At 39.5% G+C, this 16013-nt stretch overlaps 2 protein-coding genes across 3 annotated transcripts; one reads left to right on the forward strand and one right to left on the reverse strand.

The window, feature by feature from the left end:
* Nucleotides 1-1370: 1370 nt before the first annotated feature.
* Nucleotides 1371-8796, forward strand: LOC113137992 (KH homology domain-containing protein 4-like). Of its 2 annotated transcripts, none has more exons than XM_026320064.1 (14): nt 1371-1505; nt 2420-2693; nt 2792-2911; nt 3064-3140; nt 3523-3575; nt 3721-3926; nt 4358-4566; nt 5208-5268; nt 5551-5608; nt 5826-6061; nt 6254-6349; nt 6593-6678; nt 6753-6871; nt 7330-8796. In XM_026320064.1, exons 1-14 carry the CDS (start codon nt 1477-1479, stop codon nt 7461-7463), a joined length of 1758 nt encoding a protein of 585 aa, XP_026175849.1. In that variant the 5' UTR covers nt 1371-1476; the 3' UTR covers nt 7464-8796. The 2 variants fall into 2 exon arrangements, with proteins under 2 accessions (XP_026175849.1, XP_026175851.1); XM_026320066.1 differs by having other exon boundaries at nt 2420-2687.
* Nucleotides 8254-15921, reverse strand: fsd2 (fibronectin type III and SPRY domain containing 2). The gene is made up of 13 exons (XM_026320063.2): nt 15672-15921; nt 15137-15417; nt 14596-14691; nt 14144-14377; nt 13941-13963; nt 13319-13440; nt 12630-12794; nt 12354-12488; nt 12049-12202; nt 11396-11529; nt 10772-10904; nt 10503-10679; nt 8254-9096 (listed from the first exon to the last, which is right to left on the reverse strand). Exons 2-13 carry the CDS (start codon nt 15404-15406, stop codon nt 8847-8849), a joined length of 1893 nt encoding a protein of 630 aa, XP_026175848.1. The 5' UTR covers nt 15407-15417; nt 15672-15921; the 3' UTR covers nt 8254-8846.
* Between the last annotated feature and the right edge of the window lie 92 nt (nt 15922-16013).

The following is a 16013-nucleotide window of genomic DNA, read 5'->3' on the forward strand; positions in this document are numbered from 1 at the left end:
TGTTTGTGTGTGTGTGTGTGTTTTTTTTTTTTTTTTTCCTGCAGTAACTTAATGTCTATCTTCTTATGTTTTTTTTTTTCACCGATTATAGATGAATTTGCAGGTTTTTTAATGGAGGCAAAAAAGACACAGACTACATGCTGACTGGCTCTGACCCTGGCTTGGAAATCTACTGTTGTTATTTTAAAAAGGACATTAGAAAACAGAATTAAACTCATTTATACATCAATAAGGTGACACATGGAACAAATGTGCTTTTCATTTTTGTGCCCGATTTAAACATGGTAGAAAACCAGATCTCAACTGGTGTAGAACCTCATCTCCTCTGTGTCACTTCTTATCTATCATCTAAAAAAAATATTACACTTTTATTTTTGAAAGAACACAGTAAAGACCCCCTACGCCCTAGTTTTGTCATCTTACTCCCCTGACAATGTGGTTTTTCATTGGCTACACATTGTTTACAGAAATTAGGCTATTTAAATTTTCTCAGTAATCTGCCATTTTGATCTGCCATTTAGATAAAATGCAGAACTAATGTAAGGGTGGCAGACATGGAAAAGAGTTATAAAATCAGCAAAGAAACTTATTTCAGCTTTTCATTTGTAAGAGGAAGAATGTGTGTTGTGAAATTTGCTCTCTTTAAGTTTGCTGAAACAAGATTTTAAAAAATCATTTCAAACATATGCAGTCATATCATCTAGCCTATAAAGCACATATAAGCTGGAGAATGTATACCTTGTGATGACAGGGTATAAATAAATGAGATTGTGGTTAAAAAGACTCAGGTAAACAGTAAACAATGGTGGCTGATCTCTAAATCACATTGATGGATCTGGCTCTTGATTGGTGTCTTGTTATTTATAGGCTACCTCGACTTTAAATCTGTGATAAAAACTGTTTCACTGCCTCATTTTAACAAGGCATCCAGCTGAAAGAAATAGTTTTAATTACGTATATATCACATATTAATAACACCTTTTTAGCTGCCCAAGTCATTCCATGGCCCATCTGCTTTTTCATTTGTGGCACTTTTTAAACAAACAAGTGAAAGTTTTTGTTATTCCCGATTTCACGTCTCACCCTTTTATTCTTTCACACTTTTATTTCTGATGCACCTCATGAGAGCCCACAAATGGTCCTGGGTCTACCTAGTTGGGGCTATATACTTTTCCCAAAATCTTAATCTCGCCAAGGCCACGAACCCATGAAAATAAGGTGCTTTTGGCTTTTTATAGGATAATCATGACAGCTAGATTTTACGCTGCAATCCGTGCTGTCCAAAATAGGTATGGTTTTAACATGACCTAAGATTGTGTTACGTAACGTGGTAGCAGACGAGCAAACACGGGTCAGACTTTGCGACAAGTCGTCAGAAGAAATCGTCAGAGAGAGCAGACCTATGGCTTCCGTCGTCCGGCGTCAGCTCTTTTAAAAACTGCTTTAGATTTACTGCGGCTTTAGTAGTGGGGTGATATGTCTTCGGGAATGACTGGACAAACACCGTAAGTGTTCATTTGTTTTGTTCGTGTTAATAAAATATGGGGAGCTAGCTAAACGAACCACATTTGTACCGTCTAGCAAGTTAGCCAGCTAAGTTAACTGTAGCCGGTCAAAGCTGTTAGCACGATCGTGGCCTGCTAGCACAGCTTATCATTTGTGCTTTTAAAGGTATCAGGAGCTAGAGCTAGTTGGTCTGAGACTATTGTACCAAAATACTCATAGACATTATTCAAGTCTTACACAGGTATGAATACCAACATGATTATAATCTGCTAATTAGTTCGGCGTTAGCTGCTGAATGAGTTAGGCTAACTTTAGCCGTAGTTAGCTTAGCTAGGATTAAACTTAGCAATAGCGTCGCAAAGCTTCACGTCTAACCACAGCAATAGCACAAAATACAACCGCTCTTGTAGTATGTGCAACAGAAGGCATTTTATTAACGAACTGAACTTCGTGACTCCAAAGGAATATCACTTTTATGTTAAGATATTTAACGTAGCGTTAGCATACGGTTGGCTGCAGTACACAGCTATTCCAAGGATTTAATTATTCAGTATGATCCTTCGACCATTTTCTTATGTTTTAAATAACAGAATGTAGAAGTAGTTCTGTTTAAACCAAAGGTACAAGTACCAAGGGAAAAACGTGTCGCTCGTTTTTCATACAACACTTGGTGGTATAAAACGTGGTTTCACTAACTTAACTGTTTTTACTTTAGCTGATGTTAGATAATGTTGATATATTTCACCCCCATCTAAGATTCAAACAGAAATATCTATTGTGATGTTGTGACTTTTGCTTTTATACTTTCTCCAAATCTCCTGAGTTGTAGATACTTTTACATTATGTATATTTTGTTTGTTTTTTATTTTGTCTTAGTTTTTCTTTTTGAGTGTTTTGCTTGCTTTATTCTTAGGTGCCTAACCAGCCGATGGGATCAGCCAGCCCAGCCCAAACAGAGTGTAGATGTGAGGCAACAGAGTAGTGGTGGAAATGCATCCATCCCTTTATCAGGAGTTGTCAGCACTGCTAGTTCAGTCTGCACAGTTTCCCAGTCGCCACAGACAGAAGACAGACCAGTGCCTCAGGGAGGAGTTGAAATGGCTGCAGCCATGGCTGCTAAAATAAATGCAATGTTAATGGCAAAAGGAAAACTGTTGACTCCTCCACCATTACTTGCAAAGGTGCATGTGAGTTGAAAATCTTTAGCAAATAACTTTTTCATATGTCGTGTTAATGTTGTCATTATAGAGGTTTATAGTTTTCCTTCCCGTTTTACGTCTTTTAGACCCCTCCAGTTCTGCCTGTGCCAGCTGCTACAGAGGAGATGGTGGTCACAGAGGTCGACATAAACGATGTACCCCTAAATTGCAGGGATCTTCTTACTAAAGGAAAAACACAGGAGGAGGTAAGTGGAACTTGGCTATAGCAGTGTCATATGATACACCACAGTAGTGAAAAATGAGGTGTGTGATAAAATAGTTTGATACTTTGAATGCATAAATAAATGTCTGAAAATCTTTTAAATGTTCAGATCAAATTTCTTATTACCTTCTTCAGATCCGACAGTTTAGTGGAGCAGTCATCTCAACAAAAGGTCATTACATGACTGAAGCTGAAAAGGAAAAATCGGGAGGGTATGTAATACGACATGACCTTGTTTCACATCACTCTTGGCTAAAAATGGTTAACCTGATTCCAGGCTAGCTATATGGTGTGTATGAATGTTTCATTAAAAAAAAAAAAAATCTCGATCTTACAGTTTGTTTTTTTTATTAGGTGTTACCAACCAAACGATCTCTGTCCTAAGGGAAAACAGTTTTGTTTCGTATTGCTGTCCAAGATAATCTCAGTATATTCACAATATGCAATGTCTGTGTAACCCAAGTTAAATTGGTCAACTAGCATGTAAGTTATATTCTTCAGTGTTAAAATAAGGGGAAAAAGAACAGATGTTCAGAGGTTCAAAGAACATAAATGCTGTGTTGCCAATGACAGTTTTAATTTGCTTTCTTTTAGACAAAGACCTTTATATTTGCATGTCCAGGGAAAGACCCAAGAACAGGTCAACAGTAAGTACCATTTGTTCAGTATGACTATGCCATTGTAACCTAATGTAATTCACAAATGCCATAAGCATCTCAAAGTCTTGTTTTTTGTGGCAAATAATTGAATATGGTTGATGTCAAAACGTTACTGACTTTTCTGCTACATCAGAAGCTGTGATGAGAATAAAGGAGATCATCTCTGAGGATGTGATGAGGGCCTCGGCAGCATCAGGCGGGCAACAGGTGCCTGTAATGCCTCCGCTCACACTCTACCCTCAGCCTCCCCGGCCTGTCATTCCCTCTCCTGTGCCACGAATGCCCAACACGAACTCAGTGCCAGGCCAGGGACATCGGCCTGCAGCTCCTCATTCAGGGGTAGGCAGATATAACGTTCAAGCTATTAGAAACTAATACTCATTTCATAATTACTTTGAATCACTGGTTTATTTTGTTTCTCCACCATATAAACAGCCGTAAACACTGCCAAACAAAGTAATGAATCAGCATCCAAAGTAAAATGTGTTTGAAGTTAATTATACAGACTGGCATCTCATTGTATCTAGAGTCAGTATTTTACAAATGGAGGTAAAGAAAGTGAGGCAAATGAAGACTATGTTGCCTTTACTGATACCCACCTCCCAAATTAAATAGCAGAGAGAACATCCCTGGCCTACAGGGAAAAGCCTTGGATTACTGCATCTGCTTACAGAGCTGTTCTATCTCTAGTCAAACTTACTTTAGGTGTCAGTAAAAAAACATAAATACACAGGGCATTTTAATAAATCAGATTTTTTTATCACCCTCAGAGTTTTGTGCACACAAAGATTTTTGTGGGTCTGGACCAGGCATTGTCTTCGTTCAATGTCAATGAAAAGGTTGAGGGACCAGGAGGTTCATACCTGAGTCACATCCAGACAGAGACAGGGGCTCGTGTCTTCCTCAGGGGTAAAGGTTCTGGCTACATTGAACAAGCATCCAAACGAGAATCTTTTGAGCCCCTTTATGTCTACATCAGGTATGTTCATTGTAGATGCTCATTTCTGCAATTTTTTTAAAATTTCAAATTCAACTTTCTGTGGTTATGGTGATAGCTTTTTAAACCTAACTGCTTGAGCTGACTTGCTGGACAGATATGCCCCTTTTTCATTACACAGTTTTAGCACTATTCGACTCAACTTGGTTTAGATAATTCTCGTGTTGCACACAGTCGGATGTAGTGCTCATGACTCTTCCAGTGATGTCACTCTGATGGCCGATCGGCGGCCCACAGTTTGACGTCACATTTTAGTATTGGCTCAGCTTGCTTAGAGCCTCGACTGAGGAGGTACTAAAAAAGTACCTGCTACAAGGTACTATCCCCTAATGAAAAACCAAGAAAATCAAGTCAAGTCGAAAGCTGCTATAGGCAGTTAAATAATAGATACAGTAAGTATCATATTTACTTCACATCACTTTGGATGTTGCTAAACAGGCCACATCAAAAAAAAATCTTAGCTTAAACAACATAGTTTTTTTTTTTTTTTTCCTCTTTTTTTTTTTTTTTTACTGCAGCTGCTATCTAAGATTCATGCTTTCATCTAAATGCTAAAATGTTTTTTTTTTTTTCTTTTGCTCTGTGTTGTGTCCTATTTAACTGTGGTTCTTTTTGTGTTACAGTCACCCAAACGCAGCTGGATTGGAGGCAGCAAAGAAACTCACAGAGAGTCTGCTGGAAACTGTAAGTTTATAATTTTGTTACTGTAAATAGGTTGTGGCGTTTAACTGAATTCAATGATAGCCTAAAAGGAGGTATAAGAAGGTGAAACTATTAAAGCATATAGTATTCACTGATACTCACCTCCAAAAGTAAAAGTGGTAGTGTGAACCACATGATCTCCAGAGAGAGGTTCTTAGTGCTCTGCAGCTACCTACAAAGCAAGTGTTGAAAATAAGTCGCTGGAGTCTTTGCTGATTTTGATTTAGCTTTTCACATTTCTTTTTTTCCACCCTCATTCTTCAGGTGAAAGCTGAACATGCCCAAATGATGTCGATGTACACAGCCACAGGCTCAGCACAACGTGAGTTTTCTTTTACGTCTTGTAAATGGGCAAATTAAAACAGTGACCAAAAATCTTGCACTAACTGCCTGCATTCTTCTTGCGGTAATTAATCCTCCCTTGACATCTTAAGTGGCTCCACAGTAATTTGCAATAGTAGGTCACATTTTTCAAAAGACCCTATTGTGGATCCATGTGATATATGCTATTAACTCCACATTCTATACTTTCATTTCAGCATATGCAGCACATGGATTTCCACCTAATAGCAATTACTCTAACCAGGGGTCCTGGTATAACTACCCATCGAATGGGTTTGCTGGCGGCTATTCAGCGTATCCAGGAGATCGTGGTTATTGGAGTAATGCAAATGGTCCCCCAAGTCATTCTAACATGTCGACAAACCCTCCATCTTCTCAGGCAATGGTTCAGTACCCTGTGTGTCCTAGGAAACCGCATCCCTATCTAGCCCAGGTAATTACCACAGATTAATGCTACCACATTTAGTAACTTCAGCACCATTTTAAATCTCCACACATATCTCAGGCTCATTGTTAAAACGCTTTGAGCGCATGTTGTTCAGATGTATCAAGGCCTTAAATAAAGTTGAAATTTGTAAGATCCTGCAGTAGAATCAGTGTCTGGGTTGATTTTGCTTTACTTAAGGATCCTGGCAGCAGTGCGACAGTGGAGCTTGAAGAACCTCTCCTTGACTCCGGAAGTCCCAAACGTCATTTCCTGGAGGGGACTAAAGAAGAACAGGTTAGCAGAAGAGTAACACCACTGCTTTTCAATAAAATATAATTGCCTTTCAATTATCACTGCCACAACAGTTACAGAAAGAGTTATATTCTATTATGCTTTTGTATAAAATCTATCAGTTTCACCCTTTAAGTATAAAAATAAACACCTCAAAGCATTTGGAAATGTTTTCCCATGCTAACAGGCTTTGACCAGCATCACATTTCTTTTATGTTAGTTTTTATTTGTACCTTTTTTGTTAAGCCCCCCAGTCACTCTCCAGAGGGTCTTGCTCAACAGGAGTCTGCACTTCCTGCCCGTGGTGTGGGAGAGGGAAATGTCAAAGAACGGTCTGTTAATAGATTTCCTCTCTTTGCTATTCTTTGGGAATCTTTAGTGGATATTGATGTTTTTCTGTCTTCAGGATTCTGATGCCTCCACCACCACCTCCCTTTGTGGCTCCCGTCCCTGTTTCACGCAAAAGACAGAGAGACACGTTGACAGATGATCCAGCCAGCCTGCCCAGTAGCGCCGCATCAGTGGGTATGCATGTGTTTACTTACTAGTATTCAGAGAGCCTGAGTATTCAGACATTTCTTCTGTGGAGTTGTCTGTTGCATGAAAAGGCATCTCCCCTCATGGAGGAATGGGGGAGGAGTGGAGACCTGTGTGAATCTGTTCACTGGTAGAACCCACTAACATGCTCTTCTTGTATATGTTTTTTGTCTTTCCCTTGTTTTCTCTCTCAACATGTGTCCCGGACCTGCCTGTAATGGATGTGTGCTGTGCTGCCGTTTCATTTGATATCTTCCCGCCCCTGGCTGTGGATCAAACCAACTCAAAAACCACCGCTAACATGGGGCTCTTCAATGGGTTTCTTTTTTGTTTTGTTCTCTTGCTTTGTCTCTTCCCTTCTCTTTTTGTGTTTTCATGTCTTATATTTCCCACCTTCTTTGTACTTTTTTCTCTCTCTCCCTCTCCATTTTACTGTGCCCTTACAGGTGTTGGTGCCCTTACAGATGTGGTGTGGGAGAAGAGGTCTAAAGTGGATGAAGATGCGTCAGGGCTAGTGCCCTATGGAGGAGATTCCTCCGATGAAGAGGACACCCACAGCAGTAAGCCAGAAAACTCATAACCCCTGCCCCTCCCCATCCCCATTGTCCAGGATACCCAGCAACACAAAGTCTACATTCAGTATATGAACACAGTTCTCAAACCCAAACCTCATGAAAGGAAAAATCCACCTTCACATTAGCATGCACTGTTTTGGTACTATCCTAGTGTTTTGCCATGCACTACCCATTTACTACAATGATCAGTTACATTAGATGAAAATAGTTAAAGGTTTTCTATCATTCAAGCAGACATCATTTTCTGTTAATCTCCACAACATTAATTTGAAATGTCTGGTAGTGCTTCATGTACTGACAGATTTTTGGACTTTAAAACAGGTGATCAGGCTTCTTACACTGTTACGCAACTGTCCAAATGATTACTAAAAAGCAGGTTGAAGGCGCAAAAAAAATACACTAATAGTCACTGAATTGTCATCTGTTCTTGCTGTTTCTTGTTTACCTGGATTCTTAAAGACCACTTTAGTTCACTTGTCCTGGTGTAGTTTTTTTTTATAGTGTACTTCTGTTTACTTTCTTCATGCATCGATCAGAATCCCTTTTCTGGTACGCCTCACACAACAGGTGTGAACCAGTTGGTTATAGTCAGTGGCTTATTTAAATATGTGCCCCTTATTAAGAAAATGTAGAAATACATTTAGCTTGCCAACTAGCGTCATTGTGCATATATGTCGTTTGTAGCTACGTGACTTAAAATTCAGCACGTTGCGGCTACATGTTAGCTGCGAATTTGGAGAAATGTCTTTGAAAATACAGATTTCTTCTCCCATTTTTTTAAAATTTATTTTTTTACTGCTATTTTGATGGAAGCTGTCTATACTGCAAGAGTCTGACTATAAAATGTGCACTTGCTTCTCTCACATTTTCTGTACACACATCGCAATAGGTCCAGAAAAGCAAAACAAATCTTCAGTAAGTATTTTAACAGTGTGACAATATTCAGGGTGGATTTTTCCTTTTAATGTGAAATATAATTGTATAATAACTACAAATTGATTTTCTTTTAAACAAATTTCAGTTCATCTTTTGTTAATAAAAACAAGCCCCTTATTACGTTTTCAAAACTTGGTCAGCTGCAGTTACTGATGATATAAATACATATTGTAAAGTTTATTGACACTTTTTCTTATTTTGGAAAATGGTGTATGCCTGTTCCCATGGAATACAATAATAAAAACAACTGAAAACCCCTATTTGCCTTGGGAGCCCACACATTTTATACTGCAGATAAAGCTTTTTTTAAAAAATGTATATTGGTGTTCATAATGTTATGGTTTTCTTTTTCAAGAATGTCACCCAGAACTGGGGCAAGAATTAAAAACAAAAGTTACATCACTTCTTACTGACCCTGGCTTTTATTTTACTGTAATACTGGATTATTCATGTCATATGAATGCATAATCAGGAGCCTCTATGCTGTTGTGTACAGTAAGAGCTCCTGGGCTGTCCAGGCCAAAGCAGGGGTAGACATAATTTTGGAAGTGACAGTGGAAGGTGTAAAGGTGTTGGTCCAGATCCACATTAAAGAAGGAGAGAGTCCCCCCCTTGTAGTCCAGTGCCACTCCTATCCGCACTGGGTTCACTGTAATCCTCAGGTCAGGGCTCCAGCCGTTGTGTAGAAATTCATATTTATGCCTAAAAAAGCAGACATTCAGATTGTGTATAACAAAGAATACACACTACAGAATATAATATAAAGTTTTTTTTCCTGCCTGTCAGCTACTAAAAAAGCAGGTTCTGAATCACAAACCATCCACACGATTAACGAAAATGAGAAGTCTCATTGTTAAATTGTGCGTAGGCAGAAACACCAAGATGCCGACGGTGGAAGCTGCATTCAGGGCTCATGTGATGTGCCACTGAATGTTTTGCTAAATGTGACGATTCAACTGTCCTCCTTTTGTTCCAAGAAGAGTTGCCATAGCAACACTTTATAAAGTAACAGATACTCACCGGCATGCCTTTCTCCTGTCAGTGGGGTCTAGTTTTGCAATTTTTTTCCATTTAGGAGAGGAAAATTTCTTGTGCTATAAATACTGCCTTGGCCCAGTTTAGATGAACTGCAATAGTAGTCCCTCGGAGGATCAACATAATTCAGACATCAGATTGGCTGGAAATTCAAAGCTAGTTTCTCATCATCCTCAGGGCTATTTTTAATCCTTGCATTTTGTTCAAACTTTTACTTACTCATTGTGGCAAATATAATGGTATAATTATTGCTGTTGCCTTGTAAAGTACTTTTTACATAGAGCTCCAAGGTAAGATAAACTTTATTCTTCAGTCTTGTTAGTCAGTCAGTAGTGAGAGTCAGTCGGCATCTGCCAATGGTTAAGGTGTTGTAGAGCGTGATAGCAGTGGGGATAAGTTCTGCAGCACAGTGAGGTGAATCGCCCACTGCAGCTGCTTCTCTGGTCCATCAGGCTGTTGTGAAAGGGATGGTCAGTGTATTTCAGGATGGCCTCTACTGTTTTCTGTGTGCATCTCTCCACCACAACCTCCACTGAGTCTAGCCTCAGCTGGACAAACTTGTGCAAAAAGCTGTTTCAGTGAGTGAAATCATTTTTGAAAAACCCAAGTAGTAACTCATGCTTCTGCCACAGACTTAAATGGGGATGACAAAATATGGAAATGACAAAGCACTGATATAACCAAAATAGAATGTTTTAGAGGTTGTATGGTTTAGAGTGCTTTAAAACTCTTAACAGAAGTCCTCATTAGTTTGGATTTGCTTAGCAAGTGTTGTCATTGCAGATAGAGAGCATATCTAAAATTCACTGTATATAATAATGCTGTACATCTGGGTTGTCTGTAAAGTCTCCCTCCTGTAGCAGAAGCTTCAAAAGCTGTCAAGAGAGGATCTGGCGGTGGGAGGATCAAATGATTAACTACATATCACGCAACTGCAATGCTCACATTTGGACTCTGGGCCATCAAACCTTTCCCTGTCCTCACTCTTCCTGAGTTCACCGCTACTATCAAACAGGCAAAAAAGCCAAAATATCCACAGTGGTGCTAATTAAACAAATGTGGTGCATTATTACCTGGATGGAGTGAGAATGTGTCTCATACACCAGGAGGTATTGTTGGCTCCAAGGTACGAACTCCTCTCTGTGTCCTCATATGCAACTCCGATTCTAAATTCTGTCCCGTCATCCACCTCAACTTCCCAGTAATGCCTGCCTCGCACTGGAATCACATCCCCCAGGACTGCCACACACCTGTACACACACACACACATTATTTTTCATATCTACCCACCCAAAAGGTCATCTTAAAAGTTCCCATTATCTTTAGCCATAGTATACTTTACCTGGTAAAGGTGTTATCATCTAAGGCCATAGCACTAATTGGCAGCTCCTCGTCTCCATAAAATATAGTGAAGCCATCTTCAGAGATGGACAGGCAAGGATGAGCAGTGTCCTCCAGGAGATAGAAGAATGTACCTGCACAGGTTTACAAATGTCGTTACTCATCATACGAATGTGCCAAAAAAACAAAAAAGTAGAAAGTAAGTATATTTGCTAAAGTGCTGTGAAGCATTTGCATTGAATATTTATGTTTAATGCTAATTTATACTCCACCCCAGTTCGAAGTCACTTTTCAGATGAAGATACTATAAAAAAAAAATACAGCAGTATATAGAATATGATGTCTTACTAAAGATTAAACTACCCTACATTTAAATGAATTAATTGCAGTTGAAATTAGTTCTACCTTGACCACCTGCATGTCTAAGCAGTGGTTCCAAGTTTTGGGATCTGGACCCACACATGGTCCAGAGGGGCTGATTAATTATAAAAACAAATCTTCCAGCACTTGATATTTGTATAAATATAAATATTTTTTAATTGTGAAGAGCTACTTAATAGTAAATTATGTAAAGAAATGTTCCATTGCTGCCCAAAAGTACTGACTGATCTAGGATGCTTCTCACCTGTTGTGGAGACAGTAATAATTTCACTCCTGTCGCTGGGCCCGCCAATATTGACTGCTCTCACAGAGATGAGGTAATGACGTCCTGCCTGCAGCTGGATCAGACACTGACAGGTGGGCACAGCTACAACAGACCTGGGGCATTAACCAATGAGACAAGGTTTTTACTGTATTCTCATAACTCTACAAAAGGACAGAGCCTTAAAATAGCCCGTCTATGATATAATAAATAACTGTCTCACAATTTTTGAAATACTTGTTAGATAAATAGGAACCTACCATGTTTGGACCCATTTCAGTTAGGATAGTTTATGTTCATCTGTGCCAAAAAGCACACAAGCTATTCAAAGTGACCGGATGAAAAATTAAAATGACTCCAAATGCAAGGACAATATTTTTGCTGAGGCAAACATTAGTGAAGGAGCTAAGAATAGATTTTCTAGGACAGAGTGTGTCTTGGTTCAGAAGCTCTATAACTGTGGGACCCAGGCAAGTACTAATAGGCTTCTTTATGGATGTATTGCACCAAAAGCTTTCATTGGATACTGCATCTTTAAAGGTCTGCATATCCAGTGGGGCATTCTTCTTTTAACTTTGTGTCAACTTTTAAAAAGACTTTACAATTCAATGAATGCATAGTAACACAGTTCTTACTCAGTAATAGCATTCTCTGTGCCATCAGTACCCATCTCACTGAGCTCCACAGTATAAGAGTCTACTGGGTTGGTGTTTCCCGACTCCCAGCGGATCAAAGCAGCCTCTGGACAGCTGGTGCACTCCCTCTGCTTGATCAGTGGGGGTGACGGCACTAGGGAGAAATAATTTATACTTTATTTTCTCTAACATCAATCATGCAAAACCAGACTACTTATAAAATAAAGAAAAATGCATCTAGTGATTTTAGGGGACATCCTAAGGCAACAGAACAATTATGTCAATAGTTTAATGGCATTGATTACCTGTCATGTATAAGGCCTTCTCGCTCGCTGGGCTGATGCCAGTGGTGTTGGTAGCTGTCACCCACAGCTCATACTGAGCATTGGGCAGCAGATCTGTCACAGTGCAGTGGGTCTCCTTCACTTTTACTTTGCTTACTGAAAAGCAAGCAGATATTTAATTGTGGCTGTCACTACAGTCCTTCAGAGGAATCAGAGATTCCTGCATCATTAAATATTATTTTGACTATAGATGTTTTCATGCAATGTGAATCTGGAATCAGTGTCTTTGTGTTGTACCATATAGTTCACTGTTGCTGTCTGCTGGTGTGTCCTCCAGCACTGGCCTGTAGTAAAGCTCATAGTACTCGACTGTGTCATCTGAAAACAAGCTCCAGCACACACGCAGGGACATCTCTGTGGCAGAGTTGGGAATCTGGGGGTTGATTACTGGGGCAGACGGAGCTGTATTTATAAAATTCAAATATAAAAAAAATGTACAATACACTGATATGACCTCTGGTAAATGTTCAAAGCTTTTTCTCTCCTCTAACATTTTGCTTTTAATTCTTTACAGGATGAATTTCTGTTGTTTTTTCTTGCTCTACTCTTTGGAGTCACTTCCACTTTCCCACATCGTCAAAGTCCCTACATTCACAATTCTGATTTCACTAAGATTTCATTTGAACGATGTCTATGTTCCTCATATCATACTGGTCCCTGGACATTGCAACCTGGTAACCCATCACAATTAACACCACCATGTTTAGTCTCTCTTTATTGAATGGTCTTTAAATCATTAAGCAATTGTTGACACACTGGTTGGCATCCTGTGTATAAAAACACAAAACTAGTAAATTATTAATTGTCTCTGGGCAACCACCACACCACAGATTGTCATGCATGTTAAAGATAGCCTTTGTCTGTGTACTGTGCTGATCGATGGGTGGTAAAGGATGTCAACTGGCAGAGTGGCTTGTAAATCCTACCTGGAACAACATTGATTGAGTCCATCATGGCTTTGACATCTGACAGGTCCGCAAGCGGTGTGTTAAACTCAAGATCTGTAGACAAGGTGAGGTCGGTCTCCCCTTTGGCAAAGTCCTCAATTCTAGTGTAGGACAAAAAGAAAAAAAGAACTCAAAATGCAAATATTTAACATAAAGGTAAAGCAGTTTGTGTCATGCCATGCATCAGGTAAAAATTGTCAGTTTTACAAAAAATATTTAAAAACTAAAAGCCCAATTACTAGTCTTCAGCAACATTTTGTGGTCTTCTGTATTGGATCGATTTTGCTCAGTTGTCAGTTATGTCATGGAAAACTATGTCATGTCAATCCTTTGAAAAGCTAGTAAGTGCATCTTGAATTTCTAGTAAGTGGATCTTGAGTAAGGAGTTTATGTCAAACTACTTTTATTTAAGTTCATGCTGAAAATGCACTTACTTACATCATATTAGTCTGAAACTACGGGAAAAAGCACATGTAATCAATAATGCAGTAGATGCAGTCTTCCAGTGCCATTAATGGTTAGTCTTTTGAAATCACACCACATTCACTGCCAGTGCAGCGCCACATAATGTGGCATACTCCTTGAGCAGCATCATAATTACCTTTTAATGGTGGGCATAACTGCCTGTCAGTAAAGGTCAAAGAGAGCATTTTAACAACAAAGCAAAGAAATGTAGATGAATAATCCCTAATTAGGAAAAGGAAAAATAAACAACCCAGCACTATTTATCATGTATACACTTGTAATCTGCACATTCTTATGACTGGCTGAAGAACACACATGTACACACAGAAGGTAGGACACCTTCAGAAAAAGCCTCTTGTCCTGGTTGCGGTAGATCTCCTGAGCCTCCTCGATGAGCTCCTTGGTGGCATCCAGTGTCTGACCACAAGTCAGCAGCTGACCGTACAGAGCTTCCAGTTTGCTCTTCTTCTCCTCCTCCAGTCCAGCTGCCCTGTCATCATATCGCTGAGACAGTGTCTGTAGTACGTCATTGTAGTGCTGCTCCAAGTGCTGCTCCTGACGGCCAAAATTCTCCTGTATATAGATTTACATGATCGTAGGACAGATGAAAGGAGGCCATGGATGAAATGGATGCATTTGACTCTTGACTTCAAGAGACTTACATAGACTTTACAGTTACAAAAATAAAGTTCACATCTGGCCATAAAACAAACACCATAATTAAAAAGAAGCACTTCCAAATGCCCACACATCTGTTTCACTAAACTAAAAGATGGAAAGATGAAATTTACCTCCACAGTGAGAAAGATTTCCTCCAGATGACTGGCAAAGTTCTCCATCTCAGCAACCTTCTCTTGCAACTCATTCCTGATCGTGACGATCTCACACTAGAAGTAATTAAAAGTAACAAATGAGTAACACGCCGTAGACTTTTTTTTTAGACTTTGCTGTCAGGCCTTTCTGCTCATATATGTGGTTTGTTAAAAAACTTCCATGTAGACAGCTCCATCTTCTGGGAAGTGACTACAAAGATATCTGAAATGATAGATGTAAATGTGCCATCCTTAAGTGTAATGTCACAGCTTAGTTTGGGGAAATAAAAGGACAAATGTGGATGTTATACTACATAGTTGTTTTTTGGGGATTTTTTTCCTACTAATCCTGGTTGCTGGGTCTGTATTTAGGTAGACATTTTTACCAAGATGCATTTGAAAAAGTGATTTGAACCATGTGAAACCGTTACACGTAAACTGGAGTCAAATAAAATGAGAAAATATGAAATATTTCATTCAAACAAGAAGGGCCAGAGCTGTTTTAGACCTGGATACCCACCTGGATATCTCCCTCCTTAAACACGTCATTGTCATCGCGTCCATCTACTGCCCCAGTGGGAGATGGTGAGATGTCCTCACACGGCTCAAAACGAAGTGACTCGTTGGTGTCGACAGAGAACCTCTGAAAGGTGGAAGCCTCACAGGGCCTCCCTCTTCCTCTGTCTGAAACCATATCATGGGGCTCCATGGTGGTCAACTCTCTGTCTTGGTGCTCGGCTTCCTCTGCTATCACATCCAGTCTCCCTCCCCTGATTTCATACAGGTCCATGAGGAGAGTGACTATGGGAGGACAGAAGGAGGTTGACAAAACATTCATGACTCACACAAGACCCAATTCCACACTTTCTATTCCTAACTATATTAATCAACCATTTAGAAAACAATTTTAAGAGTCCTGCACCAAATAACTACACAGAATGAAAACAACTGCATGTGAGATGTCCAAACTAAACTCTGCATACCTGAGTATAGCAGAGTGCCTGTGCAGAACAAGCTGTTAATTGAATTGGTAGTGAAGTTGACAGCAACTTTACCTGGATATTTCAGTAAACCAGTCTGTTCTAAACAGCCGTTCCAGGACAACAGTGGTGACCAACAAGGTAACTCTGTAAGTAGTCCAGCCTTAAGCCAGCAGCTGTGACAAAAATAGATAGGAGTCAGGCTGCTCAAATGTCACAGGCATACTAAACAGTCTTGCAGGAATTAGTTAAATGTTGACAAAAATATAGAATTTAGTCTACATAGAGTTTTGTTTACACTGAAATGAACTTGTAACCAGTCATTAACAGCACCTTCGAATAATTTGGACAGGCACCAAGGAGGGGGAATTCCCTGAACACATGATTTAAAGGTCAAAGTTGAGCACAATATGAGGA

The sequence above is a fragment of the Mastacembelus armatus genome, chromosome 3 (genome assembly GCF_900324485.2).
Source record: "Mastacembelus armatus chromosome 3, fMasArm1.2, whole genome shotgun sequence".
Taxonomy (NCBI): Eukaryota; Metazoa; Chordata; class Actinopteri; order Synbranchiformes; family Mastacembelidae; genus Mastacembelus; species Mastacembelus armatus.

What these genes read in the sequence shown, in the direction of transcription:
- fsd2 (XM_026320063.2), bottom strand. Translation starts at nt 15,406, where the DNA reads ATGGACCTGTATGAAATCAGGGGAGGGAGACTGGATGTGATAGCAGAG. An exon ending in GAAGGCCTTATACATGACAG is followed by an intron (nt 12,203 to 12,353) that starts GTAATCAATGCC and finishes ATTTCTCCCTAG; the next exon opens with TGCCGTCACCCCCACTGATC. An exon ending in GATGATAACACCTTTACCAG is followed by an intron (nt 10,680 to 10,771) that starts GTAAAGTATACT and finishes GTGTGTGTACAG; the next exon opens with GTGTGTGGCAGTCCTGGGGG.
- LOC113137992 (XM_026320064.1), top strand. Translation starts at nt 1,477, where the DNA reads ATGTCTTCGGGAATGACTGGACAAACACC. An exon ending in GGAATGACTGGACAAACACC is followed by an intron (nt 1,506 to 2,419) that starts GTAAGTGTTCAT and finishes CTTTATTCTTAG; the next exon opens with GTGCCTAACCAGCCGATGGG. An exon ending in GAGGGAAATGTCAAAGAACG is followed by an intron (nt 6,679 to 6,752) that starts GTCTGTTAATAG and finishes TTCTGTCTTCAG; the next exon opens with GATTCTGATGCCTCCACCAC.